The 18,400-nt window shown below is 43.4% G+C and overlaps 1 protein-coding gene across 3 annotated transcripts in view; it reads right to left on the bottom strand.

Moving 5' to 3' along the window:
• celsr2 (cadherin, EGF LAG seven-pass G-type receptor 2) overlaps positions 1-18,400 on the bottom strand; it is a 309,225-nt gene that overhangs the window by 75,708 nt on the left and 215,117 nt on the right. For all 3 annotated transcript variants that reach the window (XM_080210022.1, XM_080210025.1, XM_080210024.1), the window contains exon 8: positions 14,963-15,088. In XM_080210022.1, the coding sequence (XP_080066148.1) occupies positions 14,963-15,088 (126 nt within the window). The remainder of the gene's footprint in view (positions 1-14,962; positions 15,089-18,400) is intronic.

Below are 18,400 nucleotides of genomic sequence, written 5' to 3'. Positions count from 1 at the left end.
TGAAATGAGTCAAATTCATTTGTTTGTACAGGTCAATCCCTTTTTTACAAAATGGGCTGGGGCCGAGTTAATTCTGCAAAAAAAGGGTTTTCCTTAAGAACCGGCATTGTGTAATTCACCCTTAGTCAAAATACACAAAAGTTTTAATAACATTGGAGGCCATGGGAAATAAGCAGGTTGGTTATTGAACATGTGTGTGTTCAAGTGATTCCATGTGTTTGAGGAGAGGAGCCAGTGCCACAGCAGGTGGAACTGTCAATTTACAACCCAATCACTTCTATTCCATAAAACTGACATTTTCGGTAAAATGGCACTCTGTAAAAATGGGATTTACCTCTACTTGAATTTGCTTCATTTTACTTTGATGTACTAATTTCTTTAAAATCAGAACTTCCACAGTACAACAGAACCACATTCCCCCTGTGCACCTTCTAAGCTTCCATATCCAAATATTGCTGCAGATGACTATCCGTAGACATGGCCTTTTGGTGTTCTGCATCATTCCAGTTAGTTTTGTTTCTATAGGATTTGTGCAGCAAGGAGTGCAGGAGGAAGAGAAGTCAAGAAAGAAATTCAGTCATAGATGGCAAAGGGGTTTTTCGATATAATGCCTTGCAGGATTTAAAATGTATCTATTTGTTACAAGTAGGCTTACATTAACACTGCAATGAGGTTACTGTGAAAATCCCCTAGTCAAAAAAACTCCGACGCCTGTTTGGATACACTGAGGAAGAATTGAGCATGGCCAATACATCTAACCAGCATGTCATTCGGACTGTGGGAGGAAATAGAAGCACCTGGGGGAAAGCCAAGCAGACACAGTGACAACATGCAGACTCCACACAGAGTGACCTAAGCCAGGAATCAAATCCAGGTCTCTGGTGCTGTGAGGCAGAAGTGCTAACTACTGTGCCACCCACATTTAATTTCCACATTTATGGGACAGTGTGCACGTCTTCTGTCTAGCAATATGTTGGATCTGTGGTGCTGAGATTCCGGGAAGGCTTGTGTAACACACTGCCTCATTTTGTCTCTGGATTTACAAATATAGAAAAAAATTGAGCCCTAAAGTTGAAACTGAAATAATTCAAACACTCATTCACCTTTGAACCTATTACAAGAAACTCTCGCATGCAAAATTTGATCAGCTGCCACAAACGTCTCGATGGGGCCTTGGGCTTTCACGCCAGGGCAGTCCCGAAATTTGATTGCCCAATGAATGTCACTTTGCATTTATATATTAAGAAAGACTTCTTTTTGTCACTGCAATGAACAGATATTGAGTTAGCTTACATTTCAGCACCCCCACTGGGGAATTATAGCTGTCTAATTGTGTGACACTATCCTTTCAATTTGTCAAATTGATGTTTCATGTGATGTTAGAATCAGTGAAGAAGATGCAACATAGAATGAATATTTCATTATACATCATAACCTCAGTAAGGTTATTATAAATGTCCTCTAATAGCAAGCCACCCGAAAGAAGGCTAAGTGAAGATAATGGAAAGTATTGCGTCACTGTATATAGCGAGTGCAGCATGCTTGCTACAGGGACAGATGGTGTTGTGTCGTTTCCCAAAGTTTTCTTTTACTGTGGGCCTTTTCTGCCTCACATCGGCATATGCTACAGGTTGATCAATAAGAAATTGATGGCTAGGATTAGTCAACAATTTAATTACGGTTGTATCATTTGACTACCGGGATAGAGGAAACATGGTGGCACAGTGGTTAGCACTGCTGCCTCACAGCGCCAGGAACCTGGCTTTGATTCTGGCCCCATCTCACTGTCTGTGTGGAGTTTGCACATTCCACCTGTCTGCATGGGTTTCCTCCAGGTGCTCTGGTTTTCTCCCACAGTCCAAAGATGTGTGGATTAGGTGGATTTGTCATCCTGAATTGCGCCTCAGTATCAGGTGACCTAGCAGGTAAATGTGTGGTGTTACGGGGTTGGGGCCTGGGTAAGATTGTTGTTGATGCAGGCTCGATTGGCCAAGTGGCTTCCTTCTGCGCTATAGGGATTCTATGATTCTCTCAAATCGGATGAAATCAAATAATTCCTATGTCCCTTTATGTGCGACTCATGCTGCAGATTTTGTGAGTTGGGAGCTAAGTGTTACAAATGCTTGTTGGTGTCGTCCAATACTCATTTGATTTCTGAGCACGGGTGTTAAGACTGATGATGGGAGGTTGTCTGACAAACAATATTTTATGTAGAATTTTTCTTCACAGCCAACATAAATTTCCATTTCAGTGACATCACAGATGGAGAAAATGGACAATAGCCAAAATCCATTGTCATCGTGTCCTTGGGGCAGAACTTCATTTTTCTACACAATCTGTTATTAAACTGTTCTCAATCTATCTCCAATTTATAGTTCTGAAGCTTAAAATGCAGTCAACAGTAAAAGCAAGAAATCTTGGGGCGGCACTGTAGCACAGTGGTTAGCACTGCTGCTTCACAGCTCCAGGGACCTGGGTTTGATTCCCAGCTCGGGTCAGTGTGTGGAATTTGCACATTTTCCTCGCGTCTGCTCCGGTTTCCTCCAAAGATGTGCGGATTAGGTTGATTGGCCATACTAAAATTGCTACTTAGTGTCCTGAGATGCTCAGGTTAGAGGGATAAGTGGGTAAAATATGTAGGGATATTGGAGTAGGGCCTGGGTGGGATTGTGTTTGGTGCAGACTCAGTGGGCCGAAGGGGCTTCTTTTTGCACTGTAGGGTTCTATGGTTCTAAATGTAAATAATTTTTGCATATCATTATTGAAAAAAGTAGTCCAAATTATGGAATTGTCAATATATTGCCGGAATTCTCTGGCCATTCATGCCAGTGGGATCCTCTCTTCCCGCTCGTGATGCACCCCATTCCGTGCATTTCCCAAAGCCATAAGGTGGCTTCAATGAGAAATCTCATTGACAGCGGCAGGACCAGAGGATTCGGCCACCAGTGAATGGAGTGCTACCTCCTGCTACTGAGAAAAATACCAAGGGGGGGGCCAGAGAATCTTGCTCATTATTTTATGTAGCACTTCATCAACCCCTTCAAATTCATTATATATACTGCTGAATGGTGCTAACATGTACATACAAACACACTTTACTAAAAATAAAATCAAAATTTGCTAGTTTGGATACATATAAGGACTATGTTGGCTTTATCGTGACTCGGTTGGGAAACTGCAAAAGCACAAAAGAATTGGGAAAGAACCATTAAATTGGGTCTCCATTTTCTCTGACTTTTAACAACTTCCATTGTTTCCTTAAATGGCAAATGACATGAAAGGAATGAGATTCCCCAAGCAGGGAGTTTCACTTGATACTGGTATCAAGAGACATAGTGAACTCAACCAAGGGGGCATATGAACCCTGTCACTGGGATCTGGGCTTAGCAAGCAGCTAAGTCTCCTAAAGAGGGAATTGGTTAGAGCCTTGGCAGGGTGACCCTGGGCTACTTCCACCTGTATGGGAAGGAAGCATCCGAGGAGTTCAGGGCAGGAACGGTTGTAAATTTTCCTGCAGGGCTGGGAGATGTATCTGTCTCATACCCGAACCTGTGTATCTGTTTTGTAAATTTGACTTTGGTAAAACAGAAGACAATGCTGAGCTTTCCCAGAACGTATGCAAACGGTGCAGGTTTAATCAATCTTTCACACTGTAAAATCTGTCACCATATGGTTCAAATAACTCAAGTTTCTGTCTAATGCTCTGCTATACTGGTTTCATTGTGAACCATTCCCCAATGCATGATCCATTCAGAAAGTTCCATATGTTCGTATCCAAAGGGATTTATCCTGGCTCACTTTAACCCCAGCTTTTGTGACTATCTATGGTCTCATCATCCTGAGTGTGCAAATTAATTTCCTTCATAAGCCAAAGCAAATTTGGGTTCTGATTTTGTAGTATACAATTGCACAAGGCAATAAAGCATTTTTCAAAAAGTGGAATCATGGTTGTAATTTATTTTAATTTATGGATCAAAGTCTTATTTAATATCTTGAACAATATGATTTCTGTTAATAATGATTTTAAAAAATGCTTTCTTTACAAACTCATTTACATTCTTACTGACTCATCTTTTTGTTCAGTACTCAATTCATTCATGGGACATGGGCATTGCTGGCTACCAGGTTTATTTGGTAACAGAAGGTGCAAGCTTTTGGAACAGTGCCCCTTCATCAGGTGATTGGGAGTTGTGTTCACAAACAGGGCATATAAAGACACAAACTCAATTTACAAGATAGTGGTTGGAAATACAAGTCTTTACAGGTAATTAAGTCTTAAAGGTACAGACAACGTGAGTGGAGAGAGGGTTAAGCACAAGTTAACGAGATACGTATTATCTCCAGCCAGGACAGTTAGTGAGATTTTGCAAGCCCCGGCAAGTTGTGGTGGTTACAGATAGTGTGACATGAACGCAAGTACCTGGTTGAGGCCGAACTCATGTGTGTGGAACTTGGCTTCCAAACAAACCTGTTGGACTTTAACCTGGTGTTGTGAGACTTCTTACTGTGCTTACCCCAGTCCAACGCCGGCATCTCCACATCATTGCTGGCGAGCCAGCATTTATTGCCCATCCCAAGTTGTTCTCGAAACAGACAGGCCATTTAGAGGGCAGTTGAGAGTCAACCACATTGCTGTAGCTTTGGCTCTAATGTAGACCAGACCAGGTAAGGATGGCAGATTTCCTTCCCTAAAGGACATTCGTGAACCAGATGGGTTTTTTCAACAATTGAGAATGGTTTCATGGTCATCAGTAGATTCATAATTCCAGATTTTTTTTTATTGAATTCAAACCCACCAGCTGCAGTGGCGGGATTCGAACCCTGGTCCCCAGAACTTGAGCTGAGTTTTTGGATTAATAGTCTAGCGATAATACCACTATGCCAACGCCTCCACATTTCTCTGGTTGCTGTCAATTACTGGCCAGAATTTTCTAGCCATTCACACTGACGGAATTTTCAGGACCCACTGCAGTGAATGGAGATTTGGTCGAGCACCAAATTCTATCTTCGCTTTCAGCGATGGCAGGGTGTGAACAGCTGAAAAATTCCGGCCACTGTCTAATTGGCTCAATGATTGGGTGAGCATCAAATGGGTAGGAAGCGATACTTGTCCTTTGACCAGCAAGTCCCAAATGGGTGACTAATTCATTTGCTTTTAATTGTCCATCTGCCCTATTTTTGCTGAGCAAGTAGGGTTAAAATTCATTCCATTGATCCATATAGCATGAACTATTCTAAAAAGATTACAACTCTGAAAACAAAAAGGACTTGTTCATTCAAGATCTCAATTCCAAGGAGAGTAGGGAGGCAGGGCCTACTATCCAATACTTCTGACAACTAGAGGTAAAAAGTAGGTAACATATGGGCTTTGGCTCTATACACAGATTTAAAAAAAACAAACCTCAGTCAGGTGACAGTACTAAACAGAAAACCACAAATTATAATGACCTGGGAGGGATTTTACATGGGGAATTCTATTCTTTGCTATCCATTTGAGGATAAGGTAAATCTTTTAGGACTGAGGTGAGGAGAGGTTTCTTCAGCCAGAGAGTAGTGAATGTGTGGAATTCAGAAAGTATTCGAGACCAAAACATTGCATGATTTCAAGAAGAAACTAGATATAGGTCTTGGGCTAAAAGGATCAAAGGTTATGGGGGGAAGGGGGTGGGAAATCAGGATATTCAATGTGATGATCAGTCATGATCAAAATAAACGGTGCCACAGGCTTGAAGGGCCAAAAGACCTACTCTGGCTTTTAGTTTCTATGTTTATGTATCACCCTCCAGCGTTCAGAAGAAAAGTTGGTTCCAAACCGAGTGCCTTTAAATAAGATTGGTTTGCAGTGGTAATGCACTCTGCGTGGCCTCAATGAGCTTGTGTTTTTAATGGGAGGAACCCCCACCAAAGCAACCCCAGATGTTCCAAAAGCACAGAACCCAGAGGTGAGTGCTGCTGCAAGGAGACTGATGGAGATGGAGCGTAGACGCCAGAACCTGGTGAGTTCTGGGCTTTTGGGTTGGAGGGATCAGGCTCTCTAGAGAAGGGAGGGGGAGGGATGAAACTTGGAGGTCAGCATGGGAGGCAAAAAGGTGGCGGTGGGGAAGGAGGCGGTGGTTGCTGGGGGTGGGGGTGGGTGGGGGCAGTGGTTGGTGAAGAGTAAAATCTTGGGCACATGGAATTCCCTGAATGTCTCCTCTTCTTTCATGATTTTTCACCAACCTTGGTTTAAAAGGAATGGCTATCCCACTCTTGCCCACCTGCCAATACCTGGTGTTTGCTGCCAATGGAGGTGAATTGAGGGCTTCAAAATACAGCAGTGACACACCGGTTAGCTCTGCTGCCTCACAGCACCAGGGACCCGGGGTCGATTCCTGGCTTAGGTCACAGCCTGTGTGAAGTTTGCACGTTCTCCCCATGTCTGCATGGGTTTCCTCCAGGTGCTCCAGTTTCCTCCCACAGTCTGAAAGATCGACTGGTTAAGTACATTGACTCGAACAGGCATTGTAGTGTGGTGACTAGGGGAATTTCACAGTAACTTCATTGCAGTGTTAATGTAAACCTTACATGTGACTAATAAATAAACTTGAATTGTCCACTTAGGACATGCAACAGGCCTAAGAGTGGGCAAGCTCATGGGTGCTTTACTCAACCTCCCCACCCCCAGTCCTCTTATTACAGAACATAGAACAGTACAGCACAGTACAGGCCCTTCAGCCCTCAATGTTGTGCCGAGCTACGTCCAAACCCAAGAACAAGCTATCCCACTCCCTATCATTCTGGTGTGCTCCATGTGCCTACCCAATAACCTCCTGAGAGTTCCGAAAATGTCCGACTCCACTATCACAGCAGGCAGTGTATTCCACACCCCCAACCACTCTCTGAGTGAAGAGTGTACCTTGGATATCCCTTCTACATCTCCCACCATGAACCTTATAGTTATGCCCCCCTAGTAACAGCTACATCCACCCGAGGAAATAGTCTCTGCACTATGGGGAACAAATTGAAGATGGGTGGGAAGGCAGTGGGCTAGCCAACTGGTATATTGCATATGCTTCCACACCTCCCCCATCCCCATCCCATCCCATCCCATCCCATACCACTAAAAACAGAGGACGTAAAATCTACTCCCTGGAATCCTGATCAATAGTTGGTATAGTTATTGAGTGCAACCACTTAACGTTATTTTTACACAAGCATTTCAGATTAGCTTGACAGTAATCACCCACACTTGTAATTCCATAGACAATTTCCAGATGCTGAGTGGAATAGCTACGTTCTGAGCACATCACTGCATGTCTAATGCGGCTCTCCTTCTTTTCCCAGCAGATGTGAACTAACTCGGGATAGACTGGAATCAAAGCAGATCTCTCATTGGTTTGCATGACTCAATTGCTCACTAAATTAACCTGCCAAATTATTAAGGGTCTTCTCCCTGAACCACTCCTTCAGGTATTTATTTTCAATACCAACCGAATAAACCAACTCAACTTAACTCGGGGACAAACTAAAAGGGGCAGCTCCCCAAAAGGAGGGGGAAACAACCGGAACTAAAAATCAAATCACAAAGGAAACTTAAAACATCAAATTAAAATGTGATTATCTGGGTCTGAACCACTTCTTCACATTATAGGTTTCACGGCAGTCACGTATATAGACCTTAGCAGTGAATTTTCAACACCCCATGCTCAGTACAGAATCTCTCTCTCTCACATGTGCTCATTTTAGATTAGCTTGACAATCAGCACCCACACTTCAACTGCTTTGATTTTGCCCACGGGATGAATGGCTGAGAGGTACACATTTTTAACCTGGCTGTTCCCTTGTCTAAAGGATGAATGTGATCCTTTGTGCGGATGCTGTGTGAGCTGCTCGGAACGCCGTGCCACTGTCTCGACCTGCAGCGCCGCATCGCAAACAGCTGCGGCAGAGGAAGCACGGACAGCTCGACTTCTCAATGTCCAGCCACAAAACCCCAAACACAGATGTAAATCATTAACTCCTCCTGCATGTGGCCGTCTCCAGGGAATCTCCATAGTGCCTGCTATTGTCTTACAATTAATGGCAAATCATTTGACCAGAGTATACAAATAGGTCAGCCTGTGGAATCAGCCCAAAACAGCTTCTTAAAAACTACAAGTGGGACGGAAGCAGCTGCCGAGGGGGGGAAGTGTTAAATATCAGAAAACTTTTCCTTTCTCCGGCTCTTGCAAAAGTGAATTTGGCAAGCTCAGCAGCTTAATTAATACGGCATCATCTGAGCCAGCACCGATTGACAGTTTGTGTCTTAACATTGTGTTCTCGCTAAACAATACATTTCCTCACAATTAGTGCGACACTTCCGAGCTCTCTGCTGTTAAAAATAACCAAGTGGATAAAGTGCAGCACTTAATGCGGTTCAGAGCCAAACAGATAACAGGAAGGTTTGATTTGTGTCCCTTGGGGTGTGTGTGTTTTATTTAGGGAGTTAAATTTAGCAGGAGATTGAAGAATAGGGGCAGAAAAGAAGTTAACTGAAAGCACGAGTACGTGGACATCAGTTAATGAGAGGATTAAACTTGGCTGTGCTATTTCCCAAGGTAAAGTAAGTTGCTCATACTCACCCCATCAAGGCTTAAACTTGATGGGTGGTCAACTTGGGTGAGGTAGTGAATAGCTGCGAGTTGTCTCAAAAAGGATGGATTTTTTTCTCTCTCTGTGCTCTCATTAGCTATAATTCATTTGCTGTCAAGCACTTCGGGATGTCTTGAAAGGCATTAAATGAATGCAGGTCCCTTTCTGTCTCCGCTCGCTTCTTGTTAATGTTTTTAGATGCTGATGTGGGGCTCGAAGACCTTATTAATAGGAAAGATCAGCCTAATGGGGAGGGCTGACCTTGTACTGAATGCACTTCGCACACAACTGAGTCTGCGGACATGCGAGAGCCACCCCTGAATGGGACTGATGCCATCACCAGCTCGCCAAGGTTGCATAGCAACCATCAAAACGACAGTACTGGAAAAAAATTAAACACGTCACATTGTTCTTAGCACTTTGTCAGCAAGAAGCACTCCAAAACCAGGCTTATCAAATATTTCCTCCATTAGTGCATTGGTGCACTTTCAGAGACTTCATTCGTAAATGCAAAAGGTATTGATTAATTAAGAAGTGTACTGCAGCCAGCTCCCTTCATGTCTCCTATCTCAGAGTCGGTGATACATTTGCTTTGTCTCCATGTTAGTCCATTTATTGAGGGTGAGCTCATGATTCCTTGTCATAAAGAAATGCCTCAGTGAGCTCTATCCCATAGGGTGATTATCCAGTCTGAGTCCCAATTGGTCTTCATGGTGTGGAGATACCGGTGTTGGACTGGGGTAAACACAGTAAGAAGTCTCACAACACCAGGTTAAAGTCCAACAGGTTTATTTGTAGCAAACACCACTAGCTTTCAGAACTGGCTGTTCTTTCATCAGGTGGGTAGGAGTTCAACTCACGTGCAGAGAGGTTAAACTCCCACCCACCTGACAAAGGAACAGCCAGTTCTGAAAGCTAGTGGCGTTTGCTACAAATAAACCTGTTGGACTTTAACCTGGTGTTGTGAGACTTCTTAATGTCCCAGTTGGTCCCCCAGGCCAGGTAACCCTTAATCTGCTGTGTTGTTCTTCAAGGGGCATTCACAATTAGTCCATGGAGAGAGAATAGAGCCAACATTTCATATCAGGATGATCCTTTGACAGATGAAAAATCATCTTGACTCGGACTGTTGGCTCCAAACTCTCTCTCCACAGACGCTGTCAGGCCTGCTGAGATTTTCTACCGTTTCCTGCTTTTGTTTCCGATTCCAGCCTCTGCAGTATTTTTGCTTTTACCACTATTAGCTTCCCTTCCATTGGGCCATCCAAAATGTGTTTCACTCTTCACCTCAGAAAATTATCTGCCAGCAGTTTGACATTTTCAGTTCATTTTGTAAAAGAATTTCATGGAAACAGGACTTCTTAATACTTGAATTTAATTTTTGCTCCCTTAGTGACCATAAGGGAAAGTAAATGATCCTATTTATCAGAGCTGGAGGGAAGCCCAAATACTCCATTACGTGGCATCATTTAATTCTTGCTGTGCACCTCCAGTCTTCATTTCCCTTGTGCTCTTCTCCAGCCCATCTTTCCTTCCTGATCTTTTTATCACACAAGGCAGACTGTCTATATTTCTCTGCTACATGTTAGCGGCTGTTCAGATTAGTCATACACAGTGCATTATGTTAATTGCTTCAACAGATGAGAGTGATCAAATGCTCAGTGACTACAGGTTTTTAATGGCACTTTAGCATTAATGCTTTCCTGCTGCCAAAAGCAGGCACGGTGACACAATGGTTAGCACTGCTACCTCACAGCGTCAGGGACCTGGGTACGATTCCTGGCCTGGGTCACTGTCTGACCGGAATCTGCACGTTCTCCCCGTGTCTGCGTAAATTTCCTCTGGGTGCTCTGGTTTCCTCCAACAGTCTGAAAGACATGCTGTTTAGGTGCATTGGCCACTAAATTCTCCATCAGTGTGCCCGGGTGCTTGAGTGTGGTGACTAGGGGATTTTCACAGTACCTTCATCGTAGTGTTAATGCAAGCCGAATGGCCTACTACTTCTCCTATGTCCCAAGGTTCTATTTTACTGAACTTAGCCTGCTTTAAGGCAAACAAGTCTTGTAGTTAAACACTCAGTCGGGTCGTAGATCTTTCAGTTGCTTGAGCAGTCTAGCACCTCTGGACCACCTTATTTTTCCCCTTTCTCAACTTTGGTACCTCTGGCTGGAAATATGTTTAGGCTTTGTGCCTTCCATATGGGAGACTTGGTATGCCAGACGGTGGCTGAGAAACAGCTGCTACACTGTCCAATTTATGGGCCATTCATACTGTCCATTCATTTTCAGCCCTTTGCCCAGAATTTCCTTTAGTTGTGGATTATCTTTCATATTGTCATACGTCAGGGACCTAGACCACACTGTCTAAGCAAAAGAAGCTGGAGTAATTTAAATAAAGACTTGAACTTTAAAGTTTGATAGCTATAAAAAAGGATCAAATTTATTTTTTCTTGCATTATGGTGTTACACAAACTCAAGTAGGATGTTGCTTTGGAATCACTCCTAAAATTCATTATTGGATACGAGGGATTTATCTTTTCATCTTCTCTCCTTTCCTTCTAAACAAACTGGCTCACGCTGGGTTAAAAATTACACTTTGGTGCCCAGTCCTTTTTAGCACGCACATTGAGAATGCGCAGGTTATTCACGCACGTGAAACACTACAATCAAGCCCAATCTCATCATTTGATGCTGGGTCTTGTCACAATTTCCAGGAAGGGCAGCACAGTGGTTAGCTCTGCTGCCTCACAGTGCACAGGATCGGGGTTCAATTCCAGCCTTGGGTCACTATCAGCAAAGAGTTAACATGTTTCCTGTGTCTGCATGGGTTTCCTCAGGGTACTCTGGTTTCCTCCCACAGTCCAAAGATGCGCAGACAGGTGGATTGGCCATGCTAAATTGACACTTACTGTCAGGGGAATTAACAGGGTAAATACGTGGGCTTTTGGGCTAGTGCCTGGGTGGGATTGTTGTCGATGCAGGTTCAATGGACCAAATGGCTTCCTTTTGCACTGTAGAGATTTTGTGATTCTAATATCCTGAGAACAAAATGCCCAATATACTGCCATTAAATTAAGTATTGCACTTAAACTCACACACTTGGTTTATTTAGCTTGCCTATTATCACAAGACTGTTGTATTTTCAAAGAATTCTGGACCAGTGGGTGAAATGCTCAATTTTGAAAACAACCATATAAAGTGTTTTCAAAGCATTATTCAAGTTAACAAAACAGAAGAAATATGACAACAATGTCACTTTCAAGGGTACAAAGCTTTGGAGCCAGCAGCAGTAAAACTGAGGTCCTTTTATGTAATAATGTGCCATGCTTCTCATTTGAAATAAAGAGCTAAAACAATCCAGAGACTCATTCTGAACATTCTCTCGTGATAAAACGAGATCTTATTTTGCTTTCGTTTGAAGGGTTGTTTTCAAAGTAAGACGGACTCCATCACGCAAAAGGCAGGTGCATTGTAACCGGATCCATGAGTAGGGTTTTGGAGAACTGCTTAGCACTATTCATTATGCACCCAACTGCTGTGTCTCACACACGTGAATACATCTTATGAACTTTCAGAACTCTCGGAAGGCTGCTGTTATGTGATGGATTACCACACTTTTAATTCTCTACGTGTTAACTCAGGCTCTGCTGCTCATAACAAGAACTGCTCTGGTTCAATTGCAGTCTGAGGATCAGGAGGAATTCAAATGTATTTCTCACAGTGTTGGACTTTAATTTTCATTAGTACTAAACAAGCAAACAAACAGAGGATAAAAATATGCCTTGCCAGCCAAGATATATTATCCATCAAGAGGAATCAACTGGAGCTTACCCACATTAAACGACTACTCTCGGGAAATCAACATTTTTTCATTTTATAACAACTAGCAACATCTAGCAAAACTCTGATGTAGAATTTTACAAAACAGAAGGGACCCACCTGGCCCACATCACCTATGGAATGCTCCAGTAAATAAGTGACGTGCTAATCCCACCAGTAATACTGTCTTCAATTGAGACACTGAACCTCAGTAAAGATATATTGACCAGTGTAAAACCCACCAGTGTTTACATCCCTCCAGTCCAAGAAACATTCACTAACCAGTTTTCTTTGTTTTTTAGTCCTTAAACCAAGTTTCACTCATACTGCCACTTTTCCTGTCATACTTTAACTTTATGAACAATGCCACACCTCAATGAACTCCTTTGATAAACTGTATGCACTACTTTTAACAACACACTATGGTCTGGATTTTCATCCAAAAGTCAGATGCACAGAGTTGAGAGAGTTCCCAGTTCCATGAGCCTGACCTTTAAAAATGGCTGCCCAAGCTTCCAGTTTTCAGTCTGGATGTGGGTGGGCTAGATTAGATGTTTAGTCCATCATCCCTCTGGGGAGACCTGTGGAGAATTAGTGAGCACCTTTGCAGTGATTATGGTCATCCTGTTATTTCGTTGAGCACAATGGCATGTTGGCATGATGGGAGTGCAAGGATAGGGTCGCATCATATGGGCAACAAGAACATAGTTAAAGGCAAGGGCTGCATCAGAGCCTGCTTACACTGTAGGTAGGAATCTATCTAGGTAATTGTCTTTCGTTTCATACATTTCCAGCTCTGCTCACCCAATACTAACACAGCCTCCCCTCCCCCCGCACTCTACCACAACCACCTCCCCTAGGCGAGACCATCCATCAGGCATCAAGAGGAGGAAGGGATGTCCAAAGATGCAACATCATGTGATACTAGCCCATACTCTGTCAAGTCCAATACTAACACATCAATGGGATATAGCAGCCAGTTAGAGTTGGTGGCACAAGATGAAGGGCACAACATCAGAGTGCAGGAGCTATCAGAATCAGAGACATCTGTGCACAGTCCTCTTGGAGGAGGGTGGGAAGTCATAATGATGCTCCAGTGGGCAGGAGGCTTAGGATGCTGCTGTCCCAGGTGACATATGTCTGTCACCATCTCACAGCTAAGCCTGAGTCTTGTCTGCACTGGTTCTCCATCATACTGAGGTAGGGTGTCCTAGTTCTGTAGACCCTTTCCACCAGGTAGTACCTGCTTATCTACTCCTCCCCCCTGGTAGTCAGGCAGCAGACTCCACCCCCTGGTGTTTGACCTTCACTCTGGCCTCCAGCTGCTTATAGTGACTGGTTTCAATGGCCTCAATATGTGAGGGTGACACCTATTGCTATTCCTTCAGATGAAACACAATGCCCCCTTATCCAGCATAAACTTCTTCCTGGTACTTGGATGCATGTATTAGGAGGGCAAAAGTAATTGCCCTGCTAATACCACAGGCTATACCTACTTCGCCAAAGGAGTACCCTGGCTATCTAAACAAATGCTCAAAGTTCAGACCCTTTTTTACCAGGTTTACTCTGCCTGCTTCAAGTGGAGATGCGATGGCCTGATGGCATTACCACTAGATTATTAATCCAGAAACTCAGCTAATGTTTTGGGGTTTGAATCCCACCACAGCAGATGGTGGAATTTGAATTCAATAAAAAATATCTGGAATTAAGAATCTACTGATGACCTTGAAACCATTATTATTCCCATGTGAAAGTGACCAGAAAACCCATCTGGTTCACTAATGTACTTTAGGGAAGGAGATCTACCTTCCTTACCTAGTCTGGCCTTCATTTGACTCCAGAGCCATGGCAATGTGGTTGACTCTCAACTGCCCTCCAAGGGCAACTCGGGATGGGCAATAAGTGCTGGCCAGCCAGCAACGCCCATGTCCCACGAATGAATGAAAAAAGAAGTTCCACATTCCTAGGATGCAAAAATCTGACTTAAGTATAGGCGGCTGTTAATTTAAATGACCGATTTCATTTCTGAATTGCACATGTGTACACGCAAACTAACCCATTCCTGCAAAAATAAGAAGTGCCATGTTTGGGTGCGGTATTGACAATTTTCAGGCACTTCCTAAAATGAAAATTGCAAAAGTTAATAGCCTTTTCATGTTGGGCATTTAATGCTAAATCCTGTTTAACAACTTTGCTATGTGAAAGTGACCAGAAAAAGATTTCCTGTTTTTTTTTCTCTTAATTTAGCTTTCACTATCCCTGCCCATTATGAGAACTCAAGTGAATGATTCAGTTCTCTTCCCACTCCCTTCACTCCTACCCAAAAGAACCTAATAACGTTGCGAGCATGGTAATATATTTAGCTTGAATATCAAGAGGGAATTTGGAACTTTGTCAGCAGGAAGTAAGATTAAATCCTACATTCAGAGAGACTACAACTGCTAACAAATACAAAAAAAAGCCCAGGTAGTTTCTGAATGAAAGTAAGAATGTTGATAAATAGTACTGATTTAGGTTGTACATCTGTGCCATACCTTGCTCACAGTTCTTGCCTCCAAAGCCCAGGGGACACTCACAGCTGAAGGTCTCCCATCTGTTCACACATGTCCCTCCATTCTTGCATGTGTTTGAATCACAGAAATTCCACTTTGCAGAGCAGCCTACATAAGGAAAAAAAATGTACATCTCAGACACATGTATTGCAAAACACATCCTTAATTGCAGAAGTGAGAATTAAACTGGTTCTTCAGGGATGAATGATAACTCTTTTCAATTCCAAAAATTAGAGTAAATATTTTCTCCTTTCCCAGGTGATTGGTGTTGTTAATACCACTAAAATAATTGGAGTTGTCTTAGCACTTGTCTACTCCAATTTATACATTCCCATTTTATTTTATTACAAGGCATTACAATTTTTGTCTTTAAGCATTTTCTTCCACCTGTTCCCCTGTTATATTGAACCAAGGAAAGAACCCTCTACCAACATAATAGCGAGCTTGACCACAGACTGATGTCTCCCCCTTATATTTTCTGCTCCAATTGTTGCTTTATCCGCCATGGTAAATTCAGTATCTGGGTCAGTGAATTGAGAACACCAATTAAAGATTAAAGCTTATTTATTAGTGTCACAAGTAGAGTTACATTAACACTGTGTAATAGAAGTAATCAATGTCTGGTCCGCGAAACAATGCCTCCTAGATCACAGAATGTTAACAGGGCACTCAATACAATCCAAAAACACATTAAAGATTCTTCAACACTAAAACTTACAAAGCCCTATTTGCGTATGTACCAGACTACATACATAAGTAAACAAGGTGATAAAAGCCCTATTTGCGTACATAAACAAAGGTATACGTGCCAAACTGCACAAGCAAGTAAATAAAGGTGATGCACAGTAACTCACGTAATCGCGTGAAGTACTCGGGAACAGCGCGTGAACACTCTCAGGACTGTCATTGATTGGATATCAGAGCAGAGGAATGAGCCTGATCAACTCATTCCTCAGCCTTTAAAAAGGGGGATTCCCATTGTCTCGGTGGACGCTCAACCGTGGGATAAGCGCGCATCGCCCGGTCGTTATCGGGACAACGTGTTGGTCCTTCACCGAGACTGAAATGGGCTCCCCAGTCGTTGGAAGGATGAAGGCACAGTCCTGATGGTAAATATATGTAACTCTTCTTCTTAATACCGTCTGTAGACTGTAATTGTAGCTGTTCTTCTTTCTGAGTGCTTAATACTGTATGTATAATGTAATTGTATACCATAGATAAATAAGGATAGATAAGTAAGGATAAATAAAGGTACGAAGTGTGAACCTAATCTTGTTGTATACCGAATCATTCTCTCACTCTTTTGAGTCTCCTGCAAAATTATAACTTTCGTACCATAACATTTGGCGTAGTCGGCAGGATCTTGTGTTTTGCAGCTGGGAGAGAGAGAGTATTTGGTTCGGTGGCAACAATGTTTAAGGCAATGTTTAAGAAAAGTAAGAAGGGGAAAGAGTCTGTGCCTGAAGTCTTGCCTGAATGGGATGGTACTCCCTATCAGACGGTGGCACAACTCATACGTGTGGGCAGGGGACCGCCCCAATGTTGGTCAATAGCTCTGCAGGGAGCGGATGTTTCTGCCCTGGAGGAATGTCTCCAGAAGGTCTCTGTAAATGTAAAGGATCCGTGGAGGGGGTTGCAGGACCGCCTATGGATCGTGTTGGCTGCCTACAGAAGGCAGCATAAGCGGGCTGGCCAGCTGTGTGAAGAGTTAGATAAGGTTAGGCAAGATTTTATGGATGCCAAGGGGCAAGCCTCTATGGCCCAAACACAAGTTGAGCTGCTTAGGCGACGATTGGAACAAGTGGCAGGCGTAGCTGAAAAGGCTGCGATGCAAGTTGCTAAATTGAATGCTAAAAAGAAACGAACACCCAATATAAAGAAGGTGCGAGCCTTTGTGGCCACCGCGCTAGCCGAACAGTGGGACCCCTCCATTTGGGAAGGAGATATTTGGGAGTCAGAAGGGGAGGATGATGATTTAGATGATGATTCTACCCCAGTGCAGGTCAAGCCTATAGTGCGACGGCGTATTTGTCAGACGCCAGATGGTAGAATGAATAGAGCAGATGTGTATGAAGACTATACACAACAAGAACTGTCAGACATAAGAGAACGTATGCGACAGAGATCGGGGGAGCCGCTTGACCGATGGCTGGTGAGGCTGTATGACCAAGGGGCTGGACAGATAGAGATAGATAGCCAGGATGGACGGCATTTTATTGATTTATGTACTGATCCCGTGGTATGGGGAGCAGTGAAAACAGAATTGGATCTGTTGCAACATGACACTACCCTATTAACTACTATGGCTAAGGCTGTCATGTTGCGACATCCAGATCCGGGGTCTTGGCCCCAAAAAGAGGGTCCGTGGCATACCTTGATGGAAGCAGTCAACCGAATGAGGGAATTGGGAATGCGGACTGCTGTAGAAACCGGGCATGCGAATGAATTAGATAATATGCCCTTTACTGCTTCTCAACGGAAGGCTATTATTAAGACAGCTCCCCCGCAATATAAAGGGGCGGTTATGGCAGTGTTATTAGGGGCTGAGATTTCAATAGGAGAAGGGGCGACAAGATTAAGAGAATTGGGAGACATGGGTGACTGGGAGGTACGAGAGTCGGCGTCCTTCCAGCGGGAACGAGGTTCAGGACGGTCTGTGAAGGGAGAGAACATAAGTAGGCGACACTTATGGACTCTCCTTCAGCAGGCAGGTATAGATGCTTCTGAGATAGATGGCCGCCCTACGATGGAGTTGTGGCAACTCGCCAAGAAAAAGGGGCTATGGAAAGGGGAAACGACAAAACGAACAGCACGCGTATCGCTAGCTGATGAGGGACTAAAGTTCCCTAGTTTGTGTCAGTGTAAGTGCAAACAGAATCTGAGTGAGGAGCAAGAAACTCCAACTTCCTCTTCAGAGTTAGAAGAGGAGGAGGAGGTGGAAGTAGAGAGGTTAAGAAAGGAGGTAAGCGAGAAAATAAGAAAAGTAAGAAGGGGAAAAACAAGTCAGGAAGAGGGCACTTGTATCCCATGCAAGAGCTCCAATATTTTGAAAAGGATTACCATTAGGATGAAGGCCAAGCCCCCGTGGTGTGTACGGCCACTACATGGTCTTGGGGTGACATAAGACCACATGTATTGGTACGTATACATTGGGCTTCGAACAATATACAAACGGTTAGAGCCCTAGTAGACACGGGAGCAGAGGCCACTTTAATTTACGGGAATGTAGATAAATTTAAAGGGGCTCCTATGACAGTTACGGGGATTGGGGGACGATCCATTAGAGCCGTAAGTACTCGACTAATTTTGGGAATAGGGAACCTCCCTACCAAAGAATACACCGTTTTGATTTCACCTATTTGGGAATGGATAATAGGAATGGACATCTTACGAGGAATGACGCTATACTTAACAGATGGG

The sequence above is a fragment of the Carcharhinus amblyrhynchos genome, chromosome 22, assembly GCF_965287045.1.
Source record: "Carcharhinus amblyrhynchos chromosome 22, sCarAmb.v2.hapA, whole genome shotgun sequence".
NCBI lineage: Eukaryota > Metazoa > Chordata > Chondrichthyes > Carcharhiniformes > Carcharhinidae > Carcharhinus > Carcharhinus amblyrhynchos.
This window is presented reverse-complemented; position numbering and strand designations above follow the sequence as displayed.